Source organism: Ipomoea nil, unplaced genomic scaffold (genome assembly GCF_001879475.1).
Source record: "Ipomoea nil cultivar Tokyo-kokei standard unplaced genomic scaffold, Asagao_1.1 scaffold2510, whole genome shotgun sequence".
NCBI lineage: Eukaryota > Viridiplantae > Streptophyta > Magnoliopsida > Solanales > Convolvulaceae > Ipomoea > Ipomoea nil.
This window is the reverse complement of record NW_017618938.1, coordinates 411,579-436,868: the sequence shown is the minus strand read 5'-3', so window position 1 is coordinate 436,868 and position 25,290 is coordinate 411,579. Positions and strand designations below refer to the sequence as shown.

The 25,290-nt window shown below is 38.6% G+C and overlaps 3 protein-coding genes across 3 annotated transcripts; 2 read left to right on the top strand and 1 right to left on the bottom strand.

Moving 5' to 3' along the window:
- Positions 1-2,279: 2,279 nt before the first annotated feature.
- Positions 2,280-7,826, bottom strand: LOC109153583. Its single transcript, XM_019301438.1, has 2 exons — positions 7,757-7,826; positions 2,280-3,001 (listed from the first exon to the last, which is right to left on the bottom strand). The coding sequence occupies exons 1-2, from the start codon at positions 7,824-7,826 to the stop codon at positions 2,280-2,282; spliced, it is 792 nt and encodes a 263-aa protein (XP_019156983.1).
- A 9,783-nt stretch (positions 7,827-17,609) lies between these two features.
- LOC109153582 lies at positions 17,610-19,451 on the top strand. The gene has a single exon (XM_019301437.1). The coding sequence runs from the start codon at positions 17,610-17,612 to the stop codon at positions 19,449-19,451; it is 1,842 nt and encodes a 613-aa protein (XP_019156982.1).
- A 1,259-nt stretch (positions 19,452-20,710) lies between these two features.
- On the top strand, positions 20,711-21,127 carry LOC109153580 (auxin-responsive protein SAUR50-like). Its single transcript, XM_019301435.1, has one exon. It carries the CDS (start codon positions 20,711-20,713, stop codon positions 21,125-21,127), a length of 417 nt encoding a protein of 138 aa, XP_019156980.1.
- The last annotated feature ends 4,163 nt before the right edge of the window (positions 21,128-25,290 follow it).

The following is a 25,290-nucleotide window of genomic DNA, read 5'->3' as shown; positions in this document are numbered from 1 at the left end:
CCTAATGAGTTTCTTTTAGTCTTAAAAACCCATTTACAGCCAATGGCCTTGGCCCCATTAGGCAACTCAACAAGATCCCAAACTCCATTGTCCTTCGTGGAATTCATTTCATCCTTCATGGCTTCCAACCATAAGTTGGACTGTGCACAATTTGTGGCTTGAGAGAATGTTTTAGGATCATTTTCGGCCCCTATGTCAGATTCTTATAGATACGAAACATAATAACTAGGAACTGCTGATCGCCTTATCCGAGTAAACCGTCTTGAGGTTGGACCCTCATCACCTTGTACAGGCTGCGGGGCAACTACCTCTTCAGGAACTGGTGGCAGTTCTTGAATTGGTTCAGTCTGCATCGACTCAGAATTTTGCTGTATATCCTGAGTTGGTTCAACCATTGGTTTGAAATCTAGTTCAGGCGGTTGCTGTAAGTCCTGAACTAGTTCTTCCAAAGGCTGATCCTCAACAGTTTGTGGAATCTCAATAGTAGGTGGTATATCTGCAGGAAGAACTAAAGGAGCACTGCGGATAAGTATAACCCCACCAGATGACGTAGAAGGTCGAGAGTCAGTATGATCGAAGGAAGGAACTAAGTCCTTAAACTGATCACTCCCACTAATCAAGTCATCTTCAAGAAATTTAGCATTCCTTGATTCTACTATCCTAGTAGTATGAGATGGACAATAGAATCTATAACCCTTAGAGGATTGTGCATATCCAATAAAGAAAGCACTAATCGTCCTTGGGTCAAGTTTCTTCTCATGTGGGTTATATATCCTCACCTCAGACGGACATCCCCAAACACGCATATGTTGCAAACTCAGTTTCCAACCTTTGAATAACTCAAATGGTGTCTTAGGGACAGCCTTGGTTGGAACACGGTTTAATATATACGTTACCGTCTTAAGTGCTTCATCCCACAACGACTTCGGAAGCTTAGAGTTACTAAGCATACTCCGCACCATATCCAAAAGGGTCCGGTTTCTTCTTTCAGCTACACCATTTTGGTCCGGAGAACCAAGCATGGTGTATTGGGCAACAATCCCATGCTCTTGAAGAAACTTAGCAAAGGGACCAGGTGCTTGTCTATTCTCAGTATATCTACCATAGTATTCACCACCCCTATCAGACCTAACTATGTGTATTTTCCTGTTACATTGGTTTTCAACTTCAGCTTTAAATGGTTTAAAGGCATCCAATGCTTCATGTTTATGATGAAGTAAATACACATAGGAAAATCTTGAGAAGTCATCAATAAAGGTGATGAAATATTTCTGACCAGGTATTGTCATGTCAGGACAACATATGTCAGTATGAATAATTTCCAACAACGTTGTACTTCTATTGGAACCTTTCTTTGACTTGTTTGTCTGCTTTTTCCTGTTACATTGGTTTTCAACTTCAGCTTTAAATGATTTAAAGGCATCCAATGCTTCATGTTTATGATGAAGTAAATACACATAGGAAAATCTTAAGAAGTCATCAATAAAGGTGATGAAATATTTCTGACCAGGTATTGTCATGTCAGGACAACATATGTCAGTATGAATAATTTCCAACAACGTTTTACTTCTATTGGAACCTTTCTTTGACTTGTTTGTCTGCTTACCCTTAATGCAGTCAATGTAAGTCTCAAAGTCAGTATAATCTAGAGTAGAAAGTACTCCATCCTTTACTAACCTTTTAATACGCTCAATAGAGATATGACCTAATCTCCGATGCCACAACATTGAGGAATTGTCGTTAATACTGCACCGTTTGGTGCCATTTTGAACATGTAAAGAATTGTAAATTGAATCATTCTTTAATTTAAGACGGAAAAGACCATTAGACAATGTACCAGTACCAAAACAAGCAGAATAATGAAATAATTATTGGTATTAAATTCAAAAGAATAACCGAAGGGTACAAGTCTAGATACTGAAACTAAGTTCCTAGAAAAAACTAGGAAAATAAAATGTCTTTTCTAATGTCAATACAAAACCATTGTCCAAAACTAAATTGCAAACTCTGACAGCTTCTACTAGTGATGCAATCTTATTTCCAGAGAAGATGCTACACTCAGTTCCCGATGGCTGTCTCAGTTTTGTCATATCCTGCAAAGAGTTTTCAATGTGGATTGTTGAACCAGAGTCAACCCACCAGGAATTAGTATTAACTTCCGACATGTTAGATTCGAAACAAACAAAAGAAGATGAAATGTTACCTTTTTGGGACATCCACTTCTGAAACTTGATACAATCTTTCTTCATGTGTCCCTTCTTTTTGCAAAAGAAACACTTTTATATCTTCTTAATGTCTGCTTTAGGGGTTAGTTTCCCCTTAGCAGCCATGGTAAGTCCCTTTGGCTTTCCAGACTTTCTTTTAGGCCTTGTTGTGGCCATTAAAGAACTTTCCCCAAGCTCAGTCATAAGCCGTGTTTCCTCTTGAGTACACATGGTAATCAATTCATTGATAGACCATTCTTCCTTATGTGTATTATAGGAAATTTTAAACACGCTATATTCCTGAGATAGGGTATTTAGTGCAAAGTGCACCACAAAGGCATCTGAATGAATAATTTTCAACATCTTCAATTGAGCCGCAATGTCCCTGAGTTGCATGATGTGTTTCCGCGTTCCCTTGACAGTGGAAAGACGCATAATGATAAGCTTCATTATCAGGGTACTTGCCAAAGATTTATTCGCGTCAACAAATTGCTCATCGATGGCTGTGAGTAATGGCTTAATTTCCTCAATATCATCGACGGGACCACAAATCTCTTTTGCAATTTTTGACTTAATAAGGAATACGCCTAAGCGATTGGCTGTTGCCCATCGCTCGTATAGCGTTTTTTGTTCCACAGTGCTTTCCGCAGTAAGCTCAAGAGGCTTCTCATTGTGAATAGCATAATCAAACCCTAATATTCCCAAATTCAATAGAACAACATCTTTCCACTCTTTGTGATTATCATCAGTAAGGATAGGAATATCAATAGTTATTGATTGAGTGATTGGAAGAGTGACTGTAAAAGAAAATTGAAAGCTTGGTTAGAATATTTTCGAGGCACAAAAATTAGAGAGAGATACTGAAGTACATAATATTACCAATGTAAAATTATGCAAAAGATAAATTCTGATGCCATAAAAATTGCCTGTGGGCTAAATTTTTACGCATAATGAATTTACCAAAATTGAATGGTGGAAACGGAATGGGTGCGATTTTAATTTTTCCACCCTTAATGACAAAACTACCAAAACTATATGCCGATACATAATCCCTGTGGGCAAATTATGATCATAGTATGGTATTTCATCCTAATTAACCCTACAAATATAACAAAATTGCCTGTGGGCTAAATTTTGCCATATCACGCAAAATTAACTACAATATTCTTGCCTTTAACTTTATGTGAGTAAAACTTAATATGTAATTTTGGTAAATTAAAGATGTTGTGGCTACTCTTTAATTGACCAAACAACATAATCACATTAGCAAGACAACCTAATAAACAAACAGATTAAACCAAAATATGATAGACAATCCTTAGGTATACTCCCAGGAAAGTTGGTCGAGATGAAGCTCGGTTAAAAACTAACTCCTTAGACAGAGTAGCGTCGCAAGGGGACTAGAAGCAACAAGGCTTTTAAGCCAGGGCCATAGAACTAGTATTCCTCCCCCAGAAACTAACCTAATTCATGCGTTCTCATTTTTGAAGTAAAATCGTTTGAAAGATCTAAAGAGTGTAGTTTCACCTATGGATAAGGCTTTGAATAGGGTAAACTACGAATTGTTTATGTACTTTATGTGCTTTAGGAACTTTATAAAACACGAGTAGAGTAATAACTGAAGGAGTGAGTAATAATATGCATAATCTAACCTTAAAAGGCACTAATTCACCTAAAGGCACTAAATCATGCAAAACATATAATTCAGACCTAAAAGGCTCTAAATTTATCTTAATGAACATGTTTTTCCACAGGCATAATTATAATAACAGTCAAATAATTATTGCAATAAAGAGATAAATAGCATGCTCAGGTTATGCATATTACTCACAAAATACTCCACAATCAAATTGCAACACTTAATATAATTTAAACTGAAAAACATTATTAAATTAAAAATTCAACTGAAAAATTAAAACTGAATAATTATTCAAAGTTGAATAATAATTTAATAATAGACTTAATAAAAAAATTCAATTGAATAATTTAATTAGAAGAAGTCCAAATATGATGAAGATGTTAATCTGAATGAATTGATGTAGTCCAAATATCAATTCAGGTTTGGCCCAAAACAAAAATAGGCCCAGTAAAAATTTTTTTTTAATAGGAGCCCAGGTCTGACCCAATTGGGCCAGACCCGGCCCAAACCTTAAATCATCATCCATCTTCATTCATCATCTTCCCTACGTTCAGCCTAGTAGCAGCGCAAAGGCCAAAATGAAATTTTCGGCGAAGCAGCGAAGAGGACAAACAAATATTAATTATCCAATATAATTTTTTTTTTGTTTCATAATACGGAATAAACTTAATTTCCAACAGCCCAGACATACAACTGCATACAAATATTTAAATATGTATCTCAATTATAAAAAGTATACAACATATTCAAAAAATTATATGCAATTAAAAAGAACCAGGCAGAAATTATTTATGGCGACTGATACCAACTGTTAGACTAAATATATCACAAGCATATAATATGTGATACAGGACCGACTAACCTCCAACCATAGTTTTTGAGACGATTGAACGATCCGGACTGCTGCAGAGATAACACGAGTATTTTGTCTCTCACTTTACTCAGCTCTCTCTAGATGGTGTATGAGGTATGTAGCGTGAGCAGTGAGAGGACTAGTGCCCTTATATAACCACTGGCCATCATTGTGGTTGTATGTCTTTAGGTCTCCTAAACCCTAACTAGACTCCTAATCATAATGGTAGTCTAGCTATTAGGTTATTAGTGTTGCACCACATATCAAATACTGAATATTATCTTAACTTATCCTAATGTTATAATAATAGTAACGGATAAAACGTAACAAATACAACAAAAAAAAACTAAGCAAGATTTGAAAGAAAAAGGAAAGCAAAGAAGGAAGTATGGCAGAAAGATATGCAAGACCAATATCAAAATATTGAGATAAGTAGAATGTATAAGGGGTGCAAGTGTACCACGACCAAATAAGAATATATCAAGAACTCCTTCCAACCTTATACTTTTCCCCTTCCTTTTCCCTCCAAGATTCTCCTACCAACCAAATTCTTTCCCCAACCTTATTCTTATTCTTTATTGCTTTCTCTTTTTTATTTTTTTCAAATTTTTTGATTTTTTTTATAAGTAACATCCAAATAAGTACTGTAAATATCACAAAAAATTTCGGACCAAGTGGTTCCACACAAGCCCTTCAAAATAGAATCAAGAATTTCAAGAATCGTCTAGAAAAATAGAAACGCTACCCTAAATTTGAAGACCAATATCTCAAACACCAGAACGAATTAGCACATGTATAATATATCAAAAGAACTTCCCAGAAGATATCTACAACATATCAAAATTTCATATAAAACTGAGTAGTGGATCTCGAGATATAGGTCATTCTTTGAAACTGGTCACAAACACGAAAATCTAGACAAGGTATGATTGCGACGTGATTGCGCGTAATTGCGCTTAGGATATAGGTGTGAATAAGATGGGATTGTTTTCTTGAAAGAATTTTTGGCAATATGGAGCTTAGGAGGTGTGGGTTATTGTTGATATTGGATGGGAAAAATTGAAAACTCTTTCGAGATAGGTTTTCAAGAAACTGAAGAATATGTATCAAGATTCAAGAACACAATCAAGAAAGCAATTTTTTTTTGATTATTGATGTATAAGACACGAAAAAAAAGCAGTATGTAAGATAAGAATGATATTTTTTATATTTTATAACCAAGGGAAACAAATTTGCAATGGTTATGATATATGACCTAAGGAACCAAAATTGTAATGATTATGAGATAAACCTAGCCTCTGAATACCAAATTGATATGAACCTAGTCCAAGATTCAAATAAGATGGAGTATTGTCCCAAGCTTACTCTCAATGCAAGGATAGAGATGGATCAAAATACCTTAAATCTCACAAGAAATCCTTAGTCCCGAATCTTCAAAGACTTAGAAGAATCCCATTGTAGCTTCAAATACCTCGATGATGCAATCTTAAATCAACTAGAGTCGGATCTAGTTTCCTTCGATTCAAGAACGAGTCCACGAACCTAAATCTAGGGTTGAAGAAAGGAAGATTGATTCAAGGACACGAATCAATTTGCTAGTCGAGTCCACGACTAGCCACTAATTGAGTCCACAATTAGCCATAAGGTTTCTTACACAAGTGTAAAGAAAAACTTAAGAATTTTATTGAATGAAAGCCTCCTTAAAACTGATATGGATGTGTCCTATTTATAGGTATATGACAACATTCTAATCCTAAATACAATGAGAAAAAGAGTCTTAAACCTAATCTAGAAAGCAAGTAAAAATAGTCCTATTTAGAAAGGGATTTAAGGAATCATTTCTAAATACAAACTATTGTTTTCTCTTTAATGCTAAACAATTTAAAATAATGATGACCAAAAATAATAAGGCTGATTTGGGCCTAATTTAATCTCCAAAATCAGCACTTAAACAATTATAAAAAGCCTTGAGTTCTTCTTCATCTTTTGCAAATGGGCTTGACTTGAATTTCCACCATCTTTGAACATCACCAATGAAGAGTTGCCTTAATTCTTTGGACTTGGGCCTTGTGATTGACCCAATTGATACTTTTAATGAATTTTTGTTATGTTGGGCCGCATCATCAGTACATTGCTGAACTTAATATATATATATATATATATATATATATATATATATATATATATATATATATATATATATATATACATATATATATATATATTTCCACCATCTTTGAACCCACCGCCGCACGGGAAGGGTCAACCGCACCTGAACTTAACTATATATATATATATATATATATATATATATATATATATATATATATATATATATATATATATATATATATATATATATATATATATATATATATAGGGAAGGGATCAGGTTCATTTGTGGCTTCCCGTGCGGTTGTGCGGTAGATTAATGTGCGTGAGTGTGTAATGCTAATGTGCGTAAGTTTTGTACTTAATGTGCCTGAGTATTGTGCTTAATGTGCGTGAAGTTTGTGCTTAATGTGCGTGACTTGAGTTCAGAATTACGAGCTCATAAGGAAGCAGAACAGAAAGAGAAGGTGGGTGAAGTTTTTCTGATTGTGTGTGAATGGATGGATATATGTAAACGCACATATGGCTATTCTGATTTTATGTTAAAAACAAGACAAAATTCATTCTTCCACCACTTCGAAACAAAAAACAAGAAGAAAATGCAGCAGTGGATGCGCATAATTTTCACAGCAGTGGATGAAAAACACACTCACGCACATTAAGCACACAACTCACGCATCTTAGGCACAAGACTCACACACGTTAAGTACAAAGCTCACGCACATTAACATTACACAGCCACACACATTAAGTACAAATCTCAGGCACATTAAGCACAATAGTCACGCACATTGAGTACAAACCTCACGCACATTAATCAATCGCACAACCACACGGGAAGAATTCAACCGCACGGGAACCTTACACTATATATATATATATATATACTCGGTGCACTGGGCCCTGGAGTATCCTCGTTTAAGGTAGTCCTTTTGGAGCTCAATTTACCTGATTTGGATGGCTTTGAATTATCCATGAGAATCCGGAAGCTTCGAAGCCGTAGCTTCCCACTTATCATTTCTCTAACAGCAAGAAGCGATGAAGATGTGATTGGGAGATGCTTGCAAGTTGGAATGAATGGTATTATTCGTAAACCAGTTCTTTTGCAAAGAACTACGAACGAGCTTCAACGAGTCCTATTACTCACAAACATAATCATGTCACCTTGAGAATTAATGATTCACTTGTTGATGTTAGGATCCAGTTTTGATGTTTTGATCATCATTGAGACCAGATAATGAATAACAATGGTTGTTAATTATTTTATTTTTTATCTTTAATTTGACGATAATACCATTAAATTTAACAATCACTCAACAGAAAAACTAACGGAGTACTATTTATGGTAAAAAATAAAAGTCAAGTTATGTGTTTTGGTCGAATTGAAAGTCAATGACTAAAAGAAGTACTATCTCAATAGTCAGAGGACCATTTGTTGTATTAACTCTTAAAAAGAAGTAGGCAGGAATGTAGGCTATAGATACTATATATACTATACGCGTGTTCATTGGTTAATCAAAAGGGACGTTTCAACTTGCAATGTATATTCATGATAAAATCAAACCTCATTCACATGCAATGGTCTCCGTATTAGGACTCTATCTATGTATTTGAGTCTACATATGATTCTTAATCCTAGTCTCCCTAAGTCTCCCAATCCTAGTCTCCTTAAGTCTATTCCTGTATATATACCTAGGTCTTATACTCTTGTCATTCATTACTGTTAATACAATTCATTATAGTTTTCATCCTCTGGCCTCTTATATATCTTAACTTATAGATGACCCGATCCCTCTACACTCTTCAATGTTACTAATACTTTTCTGTATATATAGCCCACTCTAGCATATTTATAGGCGGGCACCTCAGCTCAATTCAATTCTTTCTTTGTTAGTGTTTTAATTGCTCAAAAAACCCCAACATATAATTGGCAATATTATTATGGCAATCTAAGATAGGGTTAGCTTGGTGTCGGTTTGTGTTACAGAAGACTGATTGACCAGATACAACAACAGACGTACTGACATTGAAGATCTGTTTTAGGAAGATATTTCCTTTTTACTGAACGCGGTATAAGAAGTCAGCTTTGGAAATAATATCAGCGGATTTGTCTTGGAAATGTATGGACCGAATCTTCAAGATTACATCCTTCTCATATCGTCCTACCATCTACAATCAGAGATGCTTTTGGAAAGTGTTCTTGCTATGGAAGTATAAGTACCCTTATTCGGTCATGAATTAGGGTTACTGTAACACCCCAAATTTTTGAAACTTTTAAAACTTATATAATAAAGGTAAATTCTCATTAAATCCCTAACAGAGCAGTACTAAACATAAGGATATGGGGTGTTATGCCACATCTGAGCTGGAGAACTCAGATGCACAGGCTAAACTATCTAATTATCTTTAAACAACATCATTACATCATTATGGCACGCAGGTCGAATATGAAACTATCTATCTAAACCTTGGGTCCTCTAGCGCGCTCCGGAGCTAATCGTCTGTGCCTGAAAGCCAAATATATCTGTTCAGCGAATAATGCTGGTAACCCACTCTAACGCGTTGAAATACAGTATAAGTATAAGTATATATATATATATATATATATATATATATATATATATATATATATATATATATGTATATAGATATAAGAATAACCATTTTGAAGCAGGAAGATACATCCTAGGAAATTCTAGTTTCAAAACCGAAATAGACTCGACAGATAGGGATAAGCACATTCAACAGTTATAACTAAGCATGTAAAGATACTAGCATATATCCTATGGGATAGGCACATTCAACAGTTGTAACCAAGCATGTAAAGATACTAGCATATATCCTATGGTCACGGATTCACTTCATCTCATTTATATCATCATTCAACTCATCACACCAGCACACTTTGTTGGCGCCACAGGACCAATCGCATGCCCATACATGAGGGTCAGCGCATATAGCTCTGACAGGGCCCCGCAGCACCCTGCCTCGTATCGCAACACGAAGGGGTCGATCGCAACCGACCTATGAACCGCAACTCATCATAATGTTTGATCGCAACCAAACAGTGGACCGCAGCCCAAGAGTGATCATCTGACCGCAGCCAGGAATATGAACCGCAGCTCATGTAAAACGTTTGATCGCAACCAAACGGTGGACCGCAGCCCAAAAGTGATCATCTGACCGCAGCCAGGAATATGAACCGCAGCTCATGTAATACGTTTGATCGCAACCAAACGGTGGACCGCAGCCCGAGAGTGTAATTCTGACCGCAGTCAACTTCTGAAAAACAGTTAAGGAATAACCAATTTGATCGCAACCAAATTGGGGTATCATGCACACAAAACACATAGCAAGCACATGCAACTCATATTAACACATTGAGAAAGGGGAGAAAACGTATAAAGAAACCTATGCGTGGTCATCCACAAACTAGGAATAGTCCTAAGGGGTTCATACTTCTTTCACCTAGGCCAACGGGAAACCAATTGAACTAGCATGCGATATATATAAGACACATTTATCCTACGAACGGTACCCGAAACATCAAACTAGACTTAGGCACGATAAACGGAGTCTGTTGGGACACCACGAGGGTCGGGGAAATATCAAATGGGGAAGCCGGAGTCCCGAGTTGGACAATTTCCAGCGGGTAGCCGGTGGGTGGAGGACCACTCGCCAGCTGCCCGCCGGCGACAAGTCTCCGGGCAGCGGGTGCCCGGCGGGCAGTCGCCTGCCCGCTGCCGGCGACGCCCTTCTCGGGCAGCGGGTAGGTGGCGGGTCCCCCTAGCCCCACCTACCCCCCCACTGACTCTTTATCAAAATAGACGTCCCGGGATCCGTTGTGGAACCCGAAACCATGCTTAGACACTTTTAAACGCAATTGATGACACCACATAGACAATTAAAGGATCAAAAGCAAGAATCATATAGCACATATCCTATCATGACTTCTAAACATAATCAACACCCGAACATGCGAAATCCCACCCAATTATATCAAGAATAACACAATACGAAATTCCCAATTTTAGCATAGGGCTCTAATCATATTCAAATCAATAAAATCATAGTTCATCTTTTAATTTCCAAAACATCAAGATTCATCAAGAACATCACATAATCATCAAGAACCTCTTAACATCATCAAGATCATCAAGATCACACATAAAATTATCTCACAATCATCAAGAACATATCATCAATACCATAAAGATTCATCAAGACACAAGTATAGAGAGGAGGCCAAAGAAGATAATTATAGCAAGGAAAATAGGTTTTGTTGAGACATGGGTTACCTCTTAGCCTTAATTAATTTCCTTGGCTATGAAGGGTCTTTCTTTAAGATTCCTTCTTTCTTGATTTCTCCTAAGGGAATTCTTGGAATTTCTTATGTGGTGAGGGATTATTGTGGTGTGGCTTCTAGGTGCCTCCTATGTCCTTTTATATATATATATATATATATATATATATATATATATATATATATATATATATATATATATATATATATATTTAAGAGTCCTAATTAGGGTCTGAATGGTATGGGTTTACTAATCTTATTCCTTATAGGACTAATGACTTGTTTTAGGGATAAGGGTCCATGGTCCATAGTGGACCATATTAATTAATTAAAGAGAATCCTAATCATAATCTGAATAGTAAAAGGCCTACTTCCTTTATTCCTAATAGATAAATAGGTATAGGATTCCTAATTAGAATCTGACTAGTAAAAGGTTCTTTCTTTATTCCTAATAGGCTTAAAACTCTAGTTTAGGCAAGAGTCCACGATTCATGGTGGACCTTATTAATTATTTAGAGGGAAACCTAACGAAATTAAATCATATTTAATTATTATTAATGGGATTAATTCAATAATTAATCCGGGATTGAAGGCCGTAACACGGGGTGTTACAGTTACGCCTTTGAGAAGAAAGAAACACTCCGCCATATACTAAGAGACCACATCTTTGATTATCATGCCTCTTCTCAAGACAATTTGTTCTTGTTGATTATGATGAAGAACTTGAGAAGAGATATCGTTGCTTAAACGAAAAGGACGCTAAGATCACACAGTTGTGGGAACAACATTGGACTGCGTCACTGAAGTGGACTGCATCAGAGTTAGCTCTCCAAGTGAAGGGATTTCATTGAACTTCTGTATGCACGACTCTCTATCTTCAACAATCCACTAAATCTGTGTAGACTGGGTACGTCCCTTGTGTGGGGCACTTGGGTTAGATTATTGTTTCTCTGCCTTTGTACATCGGATTATGAGTTAGTGGATTGGACGCCTCTGTGATCGTCCCCCAGATGTAGATACACACTGTATCGAACTGGGTAAACATCTTGTGTGTTGTTCTTTTCGCTGTCTGCCTTAGTTTACTCTTTCTGTAAACTAATCAGTGATCCATCTATCTGACTGACATCATCGTTGAATCTGTCAGTCTAATCCTTCAGTCTTTTAATCCTATTAATATCGTTAAAATGAGGGAATGCAAAATTACATGTGGTATCAGAGCTTTTAAGTCCACATAGTGACTTGATCCGTACAGGAAGTTTTTGTTTTTGCATTGCTCTCTATTTATTGGAAGTGTCTCTGGTTGTCGGTTGGTAGTTTGCCTCCTTGTGTGTGTTTTTTTTTGCTTGGTTGTTTTTATTCAGGATGGATGCAAGCACGAAACCACCAGAATTGGATGGTCACAACTATTCATTCTGGAAGGCCCGTATAGAGATCTATCTCCAGGCATAAGGTACCAGGGTCTATCGTACTGTTCTCTCTGGATGGAGCCACCCAACTATTCAGAATCCTGATAGAACCACTGTGGCAAAGCCCATTGAGACTTGGACAGAAAATGAGATGACGGCCTCTGATCTAAACAATAAAGCACTGAACTCTATCATAGGATCTTTGCATGAATCTGTTTTTACCTTAGTCACTGGGGTAAAAGAAGCAAAACGAGTATGAGAAATTCTTGAAACCAGATTTGAGGGTACAAGTGATGTGAAGCAATCAAAGCTTCAAATGGTACTGTCAGAGTTTAAAGCTCTTAGAATGGGCGAAGAGGAAACAATCTCAGTCTTTCATAGTCGTGTTAAAAATTTGATGAATAGAGCTTCAATACTCGGCGAACCGTTCACTGATGAAAGAATAGTCCTTTGCCAAAATGCTTCCGAATGAAAGTAACTGCAATTCAGGAACACATAGGCTGGGAAAAGAAGAGTGTGGGAGAACTTATGGGAAGCTTACACACGTATGAACTTGAAGTGCTGGCTGATGATGATCTCGCTGTCAACAGAAAAGGCAAGTCAGTGGCTTTTGTTGCTGAAGGTGATCGAGAATCGGACACAGATGACATAGATGATGAAGCCTTGGCCTTGCTAACCAAGAATTTTAAGAAGATCTTGAAAGGCTTTAACAGAAGGAGTCAAGGACAATCTAACAAGACACAATACAAAGGCAGTAACTCCTCATATCAGAAAACAGAAACACCCTTTTTCACACAGAACAATCAGTCCCAAACTGGCCGAACAAGACAACCCAGAAGCAGTTCGACTGACACAGGTAGATCTCTCAACCGGTCAGTGCAGTGTCGAGAGTGTGAAGGATTTGGACACATACAGGCTGAATGTGCAACTTATCTCAAAAGGAAGAAGGCTATGTCCGTGGCTACACTAAGTGGTGATGAGGAGGAAGCATCTAATGATCAGTCAGATGACAACGTGGGAAATTTTGTTGCTTTCTTTTCAGCTACAGAGAATCAGTCAGAAGAAAATGAATCTGATGAAGAGTCTTATATTTCGACAGATGATTTTGAAGAGAGGCATACCCAACTTGAAATGGAATTTGCTAAACTTGTTGCAAGCTAGGAACAACTGGTGAATGTCAATAAAATTTTGAATGAAGAACTGAAGCAATGGGATGATCTTCTGAAGAAACTAAACACAGAACTTGTCACAAAAGAAGATCTTATAACTCAGATAAGATCTCGAGAGGGAAAATTGATAAAAGAGTTGGAGGATATGAAGAAGGACATAAAGATGATGGACACCACATCAACTCTATACAAAATTCTGGATTCTGGTCGAAATCCAAATGATAAAAAGGGTCTTGTTTATGAACGAGGAGAGCCTTCGAAGACTATTCATGTGTTTGTCAAAGAGGGTACGACAATTGGTACACCAACTCGCAGGTATGAACTAGGTCAGTCATCCTGGTCAGCCCAGATAAAGGAAAAGGGAAAGATACATGCCCGAACTGCAGAAACTGATTTTGGCAGAGTGGCGTTTCAATCTCAGTACTCAAAATTCAAAGCTAAATTTGCCAGAATCAGACAATATACACTCATCTGTCACTACTGTCAAACAAAAGGTCACACTCGACCTGAGTGCTATTTTTTTTACAGAGATCAAAAGAAGGAGAAATATCAGAATAAGACTATTACACCGTTCACAAGACAAGTTTGGGTCAGGAAGTCAGAAGTAATATGCTATCCCACTATAGTTCTGACCGCCTCTACAACTGAAGCAAGATGGTATTTCGACAGTGGCTGTTCCAGACATATGACATGAAATGTCAAGTGTCTTATGGCTGTTCAACCTAGCAGTGGATCAGTTACATATGGAGACGGACAAAATAGGAAAATAGTTGGAAAAGGTACCCTAAATGTACCAGGCTTACCTCATCTAGAAGAAGTTCTATTAGTCAGTGGTCTGAAAGCAAATCTTATTAGCATTAGTCAGTTGTGTGATCAAAACTGGAATGTGTGTTTCAATCGTAACTGTTGCAGAGTCAGTGATAAAGCAGATCAACTGGTAATGGAAGGAACACGATCCTCTGACAACTGTTATGTTCTGACTAATGAAAATGCTTGTGCCTATCTAAATCAGATGAATCAAAACTATGGCATAGACGAATGGGTCACATAAACTACAAAGATATAGACAAAATGATCAAATTAGATGCTGTGCTAGGGATACCTAAGATCATAATAGAACAAGAAGGAGTTTGTGGTGCATGTGCCATTGGGAAACAAATAAGAACTCCTCACAAAGCAGTAAAAGTTATTACTACTGAGAGATGCCTAGAACTGGTTCATATAGACCTTATGGGACCAACACAAACTGAAAGCATTGGCGGAAAGAAATACATATTTGTGTGTGTAGATGACTTTTCTCGGTTCAGCTGGGTATATTTCCTAAGAGAAAAATCTGAAGCCTTCAATGCTTTTAGAACCTTGTGCATAAGGATTCAAAAAGAAAAGAACGAGCCTATAATAAAAATTCAAAGACTGAGAAGTGATCATGGGAAAGAGTTTGGAAACTCTTTATATTCAGATTTTTGCTCCGAGAATGGTATAGCCCACGAATTCTCAGCTCCCAGAACAGCTCAACATAATGGTGTGGTGGAAAGAAGGAATCGAACCTTGCAGGAAATGGCTAGAGTTATGCTACATGCATCGCATCTGCCACAACGTTTCTGTGCTGAAGCAGTACACACAGCATGTCATACTGTAAATAGAGTCTACCTTAGACCAGGTACGTCCAAAACACCATATGAGATCTGGAAGGGGAAGAAGCCGAACTTGAAGTATTTTCATGTGTTTGGAACAAAGTGTTATGTGCTGATCGACAGGGAACAAAGAGGGAAGTTTGAACCTAAGAGTGATGAGAGCGTCTTTCTGGGGTTATAGATGACTATCCTGACGAATCTGTAGAAGCATCAGTAACTGAACCAGAGACAGAACCTCCTCTTAGTGAGTTAAGCACAGCTGAGGACACCAGATCCAAAACACAAGATTCATCTGATGAAGATCAAGAAAGTTCTGAACAGGAGACTCCTCTCGCCGATAATGTGGGTAAGAACAAGCCCACCAGAACTGAGAAAAATCATCCTTCATACAACATTATTGGCAATCCAATAGATGGGATGAATACCAGAAGCCGGATGAGAAACAATCTGATAGAAATATCCGGATCAGCTTGCAATACCTAAAAAATAGAACCAAAAAGTGTAAACGAAGCTTTACAGGATGATCTGTGGATCAAGGCTATGCAAGAGGAGCTGCACCAATTTGACCGGAATCATGTCTAGGATATGGTACGAAGACCTGATTGTGTCAACATAATCGGAACAAAGTGGATCTTCAAAAATAAAACTAATGAGGCTGGAAACATTGCAAGGAACAAAGCTCGGTTAGTTGCTCAAGGATACACTCAGATAGAGGGAATTGACTATGATGAAACGTTTGCTCCTGTGGCAAGGTTAGAGTCAATCAGAATTTTGTTGGCAGTCGCATGTATTCTGGGATTCACACTGTTTCAGATGGATGTTAAGACAACGTTTTTGAATGGGTACCTGCATGAAGATATTTATGTGGCTCAACCGAAAGGATTTGAAGATCCAGATCATCCATCTCATGTCTACAAGCTCAGAAAAGCCATCTGTGGTCTCAAACAAGCTCCAAGGGCATGGTACGAACGACTGACACAGTATCTGCTACACCATGGGTATAAGCGAGGAAGTGTTGACAAAACCTTGTTCGTAAAAACCAGTGGAAGTCATGTTACCATTGCTCAGATTTATATGGATGACATTGTCTTTGGTTCTACTTTACAAAAGTACACTGATGATTTAGTCAAAGTCATGAAAGAAGAATTTGAAATGTCCATGGTTAGCCAACTGACATAGTTTCTAGGGCTGCAAGTGAAACAGAGTCCTGAAAGGTACTTTATCTCACAAGAAAAGTATGCTAAGAATTTGGTCAATAAGTTTGATCTGTAATTGTGTAAACCATCCAGGACACCTATTTCTACCTCCACAAAAGTATCCAAAGATGACACTGGTGCATCAGTTGATAACACAGTATATCAAAGTCTGATAGGAAGTCTGCTTTACTTAAACGCTAATCGACCAGATATAATGTTCAGTGTTGGAATCTGTGCAAGATATCAATCTGATCCGAAAGAGTCGCACCTGATAGCTGCTAAACGAATTCTAAAATATATAAAAGGAACAATTCAATATGGTCTATGGTATTCCAAGGACAGTGAACTTAGTCTGGTTGCATACTGTGATACTGATTGGGCAGGAAATATTGATGACAGAAAAAGTACTTCGGGTAGTTGCTTCTTCGTTGGAAAGAACTTGGTATCATGGCTGAGCAAGAAATAGAATTTGATTTCTTTAAGTACTGCAGAGGCAAAATATATAGCCGCTGGAGGTTGTTGTACTCAGTTGGTGTGGATGAAACAGATGCTTCTAGACTATGGTCTTACTCAAAGAATTATGATACTCTACTATGATAATGTCAGTGCCATCAATATCTCAAAGAATCTAGTGCAACATTCCAGAACGAAGCATATTGATATAAGGCATCACTACATCAGAGATTTGGTAGAATGCAAGGAAATAGAGTTGGAATACATTCAAACAGATAAGCAATTGACTGATATTTTGACTAAGCCCCAGGATGCAAATCGGTTTGAGATTCTCAGATCTGCTCTGGAAATCTGCAGGATTGATTAATAAGGTAGTAAGATATACAAAAGGAGACTCGATGGTGTCACATTTACGGGTCAAAATTCAGCCTTTGACTTCCTTTTAAATCTCCCTTCTGTTTTTGTTAAGATAATTTCTTAACCCCTCTTACCATAAATTAATTCGCCTTTTCGAAATTCAAATCTTCAACTCTTTCGTTTCATCCCTAAAAAGGAGGTATACCGTTGCGTCAATCACATCAGCTCTGCATGCATTCTGACAAGCCACATTAAATAGGGTTATTCACCCTTGGGATTATATATGAGTTTTGGGTCAAGTGTGAAGAAAGAAGAGTTGGGCAACAATCTAAGTTTGGTTGTGTATTCTACTGATACTGTGAAATCTGCTCTGCCTTCTTCTGAAATTGCTGTGTCCCCGATTGAGATCTGTCCATCTGATAATCCCTCAAATTTGCCCACTGAGATTGAGGCTGCTAGTAATTCAAGCCCTCATGCATCTGATCAAATAGATGGGGTGCCTGTCTTTACATCTTCATCTTTGGCCGAGAGCCTGGAACACGTCCGGCATTTTGCAGGATTACCCTCTACCTCGATTCCAGAACCGTATCGAGTTATTCATCCTTCTGAGTCCTCTAGTGAAGACGAGAAGATTCTTGCTGAAGTGTATGGCTCACAAGCCCCGTTGTCTAGACCCCCTACTGTTGAAGCTACAACGCATCCAGATTCAACCACTTTCAAGATTCGAGCGATTACCAATCTTCTAGGAACCTCATCTGCCCCAATATCAGACACAAGCCACTCAGTTTCACCAAGCCCTTCTAAGCCTTCCCCATCCAAGGAAACTAGAAAATCCAAACGCAAGAGTGCCCCTGTAAAAGTTGTTGTTGAATCAGGTGATGACAATCTTGATGTGGCTCAACCTGAGAAGAGAATAAAGTCTGCTGAATCAGTAAAAACTGAAGTTGATCCTCCCGTGCAACAAGTGTTCAAAACCCTGCGGTCATCTGTCAAGACCAAGGCACCTGCTGTGGTTCCTACTACTTCTACCCGGAAAGGAAAACCAACTACTTGCTCAAGAGGACGAAGTACCACACCTGAGGTTCAACCTACTACGGAGAATCCTGACACCACCATCTATAAACCTCAGTTTGCATCTTCTTCTGCTCAAGGAAAATGGTCCACGATGATCCAGAGAGATCTTATAGTTCAGAGGTCCGTTGATGAAAACCAGTTGAACTCTGTTTGCGACATCTTGCCCTTGCTGAGTGATGTGGGCCTCTTGAAGACTGTCACCTCCATCTGTCCATATTCGAAGCTACTGACTTACGAGTTCTATTGTAATCTTAATGAGGAGATTGACAATTTGACAGGGACGCGGTGCATGCAAATCTTCATCCGGGGAAAATGGTATGTCTTCGGTCCAGATGTGATAAATGAATATTATGGTTTGAAGGGTGTTGATGAAGAAGAGATAACGGACTGGGATTTGGTGGCAAAGACCCTTACAGGTGGTCAAACCTCTGCATGGCCTACGGATGATATTGATACTCTGTTTAGCTCGAAACTCACCTCTAAATATGACATTCTGCACCGTATTGCTCTTCACAACTGGCTACCATCTGCTCATTTTCATACGGTTGGCAAGAAATTGGCAGCTCTCCTGTTTCGGATTGGAACTAAAATGTCGATTGACCTAGGGTCATGGATCTTTTATCATATCCTCACGTTGATTCATCCGCGAGAACAGAAGGTAAGGTTACCTTTTCCTAACCTTATATTTGGGGTTCTGACATCACAGGGCCTTGTGCCAATGCCTAGTGAGGTTATCAGTCCGACTCTTCTGTATACTGTTGATCATCGCCTTCTGACTGGAAAACACATTCGCGATGTTACGCCGGTGAATGCTCCTCCCTCTCCTGACGCTGACAATGTGGATGCTGATTCCCCACATGCGAAGGATGTTCAACTCTCTCTTCGCTTGAAGGCCCGGGTATCTGAACTTGAGACTGTTCATGGAATTATTACGAAGCAGCTAACTGCGGCCCGTACCGAATTGGCTACCGTTTTTCTCCGCTTGAGCTTGACTGAATCTGCTACTGCTGATGCTGCTAAGTCCGACAGTGAGGACCCTTCCAATGCTTGAATGCTCTTTGACTATTTTTTGCCAAAAAGGGGGAGTGTAGAACCCAGGGGGAGTGTTTTTGTAGGACTTTGTACCTTCTGGCCCTGTCTGGGCGTCTGATTGTGATGGCACCATCCGTATGAAGAATGATGTTTTGTTTCAACATAATTTGTATGTTGTCTTTTTGTTATGAATTGTAATTCAGATCTTTGACTTTTATGCATTTGTTATCTTTGTCCTATCTAGGTTGTCTTTTTATCTTAGTCTAGTTGTTTTGCCAAATAATAGCCAAAGGGGGAGTTTGTTAGTGTTTTAATTGCTCAAAAAACCCCAACATATAATTGGCAATATTATTATGGCAATCTAAGATAGGGTTAGCTTGGTGTCGGTTTGTGTTACAGAAGATTGATTGATCAGATACAGCAACAGACGTACTGACACTAAAGATCTGTTTTAGGAAGATGTTTCCTTTTTACTGAATGCGGTATAAGAAGTCAGCTTTGGAATGAATATCAGCGGATTTGTCTTGGAATGGTATTGACCGAATCTTCAAGATTACATCCTTCTCCTATCGTCCTACCATCTACAATCAAAGATGCTTTTGGAAAGTGTTCTTGCTATGGAAGTATAAGTACCCGTATTCGGTCATGAATTAGGGTTACGCCTTTGAGAAGAAAGAAACACTCCGACATATACTAAGAGACCACATCTTTGATTATCATGCCTCTTCTCAAGACAATTTGTTCTTGTTGATTATGATGAAGAACTTGAGAAGAGATATCGTTGCTTAAACGAAAAGGACGCTAAGATCACACAGTTGTGGGAACAACATTGGACTGCGTCACTGAAGTGGACTGCATCAGAGTTAGCTCTCCAAGTGAAGGGATTTCATTGAACTTCTGTATGCACGACTCTCCATCTTCAACAATCCACTAAATCTGTGTAGACTGGGTACGTCCCTTGTGTGGGGCACTTGGGTGAGATTATTGTTTCTCTACCTTTGTACATCGGATTATGAGTTGGTGGATTGGACGCCTCTGTGATCGTCCCCCAGATGTAGATACACACTGTATCGAATTGGGTAAACATCTTCTGTGTTGCTCTTTTCGCTGTCTGCCTTAGTTTACTCTTTCTGCAAACAAATCAGTGATCCATCTATCTGACTGACATCATCGTTGAATCTGTCAGTCTAATCCTTCAGTCTTTTAATCCTATTAATATCGTTAAATTGAGGGAATGAAAAATTACATTTCATTCACTACAAAAGAAACGAAAAGATCATGGCAATGTTGTTTAGATCAAACGGGAAGAAAAGGAATGGCTTGAACCTCAAGACAATAATGGTACAAATGTTACAAAAGAGTTTTTTACCAGATCATCAGAGGTCATCCCTGAATGATTTTGACGAGTTCGAGAACTCCAAGGATGTGTCTAATGACGTTAAAGAAGGGCATTTCGCGGTGATGGCAGTGGACAATGAGAAGCTCAAGAGATTCATTGTTCTTCTAAGTTGTTTAACGCACCCTTCATTCTTATGGCTATTGGAAAAAGCTGCTGAGGAGTATGGGTTCGAAAATGAAGGCGCACTCATTCTTCCTTGCAGGCCAATTGAGCTGGAGAGGATTCTTACCAAGCAATATATTGGAAAAGCATATTGGAGTTCTTCTACAACTCAAGAGCTTTTATGTTCAAATTAAAGATACAAGTGAATAGATTATTGTCCAATTTCATTTTTTTATTGGTTAATACAATTCAATTTTGATCTAACATTCCAAAGTATTTTATTTTAAAAATGTTTAATTGTATTTCTCGATACATACAATATAGTTTCTCCACATAAATGGTTTAATGGTTCTCTGTTCAATAGTGATTAAGCTTGCAAAAGGATCATGCTAATGGAGTTGTTGATGATAAATATTTACCCAAAATACTTTTGAATTGAGCTAGAATTGCATAGTTTGCGTGTCACGCACACATAACACATAACAAGCACATGCAACCCATATTAACACATTGGGAAAGGGGAGAAAACGTATAACGAAACCTATGCATGGTCATCCACATACTAGGAATAATCCTAAGGGGTTCATACTTCTTTCACCTAGGCCAACGGGATACCAATTCAACTAGCATGCGATATATAAGACTCATTTATCCTACGAACGGTACCCGGAACATCAAACTAGACTTAGGCACGATAAACGGAGTCCGTTGGGATACCACGAGGGTCGGGGAAACATCAAACGAGGAAGCCGGAGTCCTCAGTCGGGATAATTTCCAGCGGGTAGCCGGTGGGTGGTGGACCACCCGCCGGCTGCCCGCCGGCGTTAGGTTTCCGGGCAGCGGGTACCCGGCGAGCAGTCGCCTGCCCGCCGGCTGCCCGCTGCCGGCGACGTCTTTCTCGGGCAGCGGGTAGGTGGCGGGTCCACCTACCCCCACTGACTTTTTACCCAAATAAACGTCCCGAGATCCGTTGTGGAACCCGAAACCATACTTAGACACTTTTAAACGCAATTGATGACACCACGTATACAATTAACGGATCAAAAGCAAGAATCATATAGCACATATCCTATCATGACTTCTAAACATAATCAACACCCGAACATGCGAAATCCCACGCAATTATATCAAGAATAACACAATACGAAATTCCCAATTTTAACCCAGGGCTCTAATCATATTCAGATCAATAAAATCATAGTTCATCTTTTAACTGCCAAAACATCAAGATTCATCAAGAACATCACATATTCATCAAGAACATCTTATCATCATCAAGATCATCAAGATCACACATAAAATCATCTCACAATCATCAAGAACATATCATCAATACCATAAACGATTTATCAAGACACAAGTATAGAGAGGAGGCCAAAGAAGATAATTATAGCAAGGAAAATAGGTTTTGTTGAGACATGGGTTACCTCTTAGCCTTAATTAGATCCCTTGGCTATTAAGGCTCTTTTTTCTACGATCTCTTTTTCTTGATTTCTCCAACGTTTGGTGGTGGGGAATTCCTGGGAATTCTTGTGTGGTGCTATTTATTATGGTGTGTGTTCTAATTGCTTTCTAATCCCCTATTTATAGAATCAGGAATCCTAATCATACTCTGAATAATAAAGGCCTACTTTCTTTATTCCTAATAGGTATATAGGTCTAGGATTCCTAATTAGAATCAGATTAGTAAAAGGTTTACCCTCTTTATTCCTAATACGCTTAAAACTCTAGTTTAGGCAAGGGTCCACAGTCCATGGTGGACCACATTAATTAATTAAAGGGAATCCTAACCAAATTAAATCCTTTTTAATTATTATTAACGTAATTAATGAAATAATTAATTCGGGATTGAAGGCCGTAACACGGGGTGTTACAGTAAAGGTATACTTTCTTTATTTCTAATAGGCTTATGATTCTAGTTTAGGCAAGTGTCCACGATCCGTGGTGGACCACATTAATTAATTAAAGGTATTTCTAATCAAATTAAATCCTTTTTAATTATCATTAATGGAATTAATTAAATAACTAATTCGGGACTAAAGGCCGTATCACGGGGTGTTACATAGTCCCAGAAGATCATTGCCCACCGAATGAGTCCCTCAGGCGGTGTGTAGGGCTTTGATCGGTTACGACTCACCGACTGAGCTCGTCAAGCAGTGTGTAGGGTCGTAGTCCCCAAAAGAGGATCACAGTCCACCGACTGAGCGCGTCAGCGGTGTGTAGGGCTGTGATCCGCCGTTGAAACTATCGACGGTCTATACAGTTGGCTGCGGTCAACTCCTTCATGCTGCGGTATGAGGTAGGGTGTTGCGGGGCCGTGTTAGTACTATATGTACTAACCCTCATGTTCGGGGCATGCGATTGGTCCCAAAGTATTTTATTTTAAAAATGTTTAATTGTATTTCTCGATACATACAATATAGTTTCTCCACATAAATGGTTTAATGGTTCTCTGTTCAATAGTGATTAAGCTTGCAAAAGGATCATGCTAATGGAGTTGTTGATGATAAATATTTACCCAAAATACTTTTGAATTGAGCTAGAATTGCATAGTTTGCGTGTCACGCACACATAACACATAACAAGCACATGCAACCCATATTAACACATTGGGAAAGGGGAGAAAACGTATAACGAAACCTATGCATGGTCATCCACATACTAGGAATAATCCTAAGGGGTTCATACTTCTTTCACCTAGGCCAACGGGATACCAATTCAACTAGCATGCGATATATAAGACTCATTTATCCTACGAACGGTACCCGGAACATCAAACTAGACTTAGGCACGATAAACGGAGTCCGTTGGGACACCACGAGGGTCGGGGAAACATCAAACGGGGAAGCCGGAGTCCCGAGTCGGGATAATTTCCAGCGGGTAGCCGGTGGGTGGTGGACCACCCGCCGCGTTAGGTTTCCGGGCAGCGGGTTCCCGGCGGGCATTCGCCTGCCCTCCGGCTGCCCGCTGCCGGCGACGTCTTTCTCGGGCAGCGGGTGGGTGGCGGGTCCCCCTACCCCCACCTACCCCCCACTGACATTTTACCAAAATAAACGTCCCGGGATCCGTTGTGGAACCCGAAACCATGCTTAGACACTTTTAAACGCAATTGATGACACCACGTATACAATTAACGGATCAAAAGCAAGAATCATATAGCACATATCCTATCATGACTTCTAAACATAATCAACACCCGAACATGCGAAATCCCACCCAATTATATCAAGAATAACACAATACGAAATTCCCAATTTTAACCTAGGGCTCTAATCATATTCAAATCAATAAAATCATAGTTCATCTTTTAATTGCCAAAACATCAAGATTCATCAAGAACATCACATATTCATCAAAAACCTCTTATCATCATCAAGATCATCAAGATCACACATAAAATCATCTCACAATCATCAAGAACGTATCATCAATACCATAAACGATTTATCAAGACACAAGTATAGAGAGGAGGCCAAAGAAGATAATTATAGCAAGGAAAATAGGTTTTGTTGAGACATGGGTTACCTCTTAGCCTTAATTAGATCCCTTGGTTATTAAGGCTCTTTTCTCTATGATCTCTTTTTCTTGATTTCTCCTACGTTTGGTGGTGGGGAATTCCTGGGAATTCTTGTGTGGTGCTATTTATTATGGTGTGGGTTCTAATTGCTTTCTAATCCCCTATTTATAGAATCAGGAATCCTAATCATACTCAGAATAATAAAGGTCTACTTTCTTTATTCCTAATAGGTATATAGGTCTAGGATTCCTAATTAGAATCTGATTAGTAAAAGGTTTACCCTCTTTATTCCTAATAGGCTTAAAACTCTAGTTTAGGCAAGGGTCCACAGTCCATGGTGGACCACATTAATTAATTAAAGGGAATCCTAACCAAATTAAATCCTTTTTAATTATTATTAACGTAATTAATTAAATAATTAATTCGGGATTGAAGGCCGTAACACGGGGTGTTACACTCTCCCCTCCTTACGAGGAGCTTCGTCCCCGAAGCTTAGAAATCATCACGGGGATAACGAGTCAACATTAGTACGGTGGTCATAAAGAGAAGGTATTTTACAGGGGAAACTATATGGTTGTATATCTATGTGTATCAGGTTTTTGGGAATGTTGGGTTAAAAGGGTAAAGAGAGCGGACGGTTCGGGCTTCAAGCTTGTGGACAAAGTGAATTTAGGAATGAGGATCAAAGTTTTCAAAGTTGCAACTTAGGAAGTGGGGTTGCTACCTTGTATGGAATCATTTAGAATGGGGAATCAAGAATGAGGTTCGGAGGTTAGCAAGGGTTTTGCAATAAGACGGGGTTCGATTGTCAAAGAGAAGGAAATGTATTCGGCTAGGATG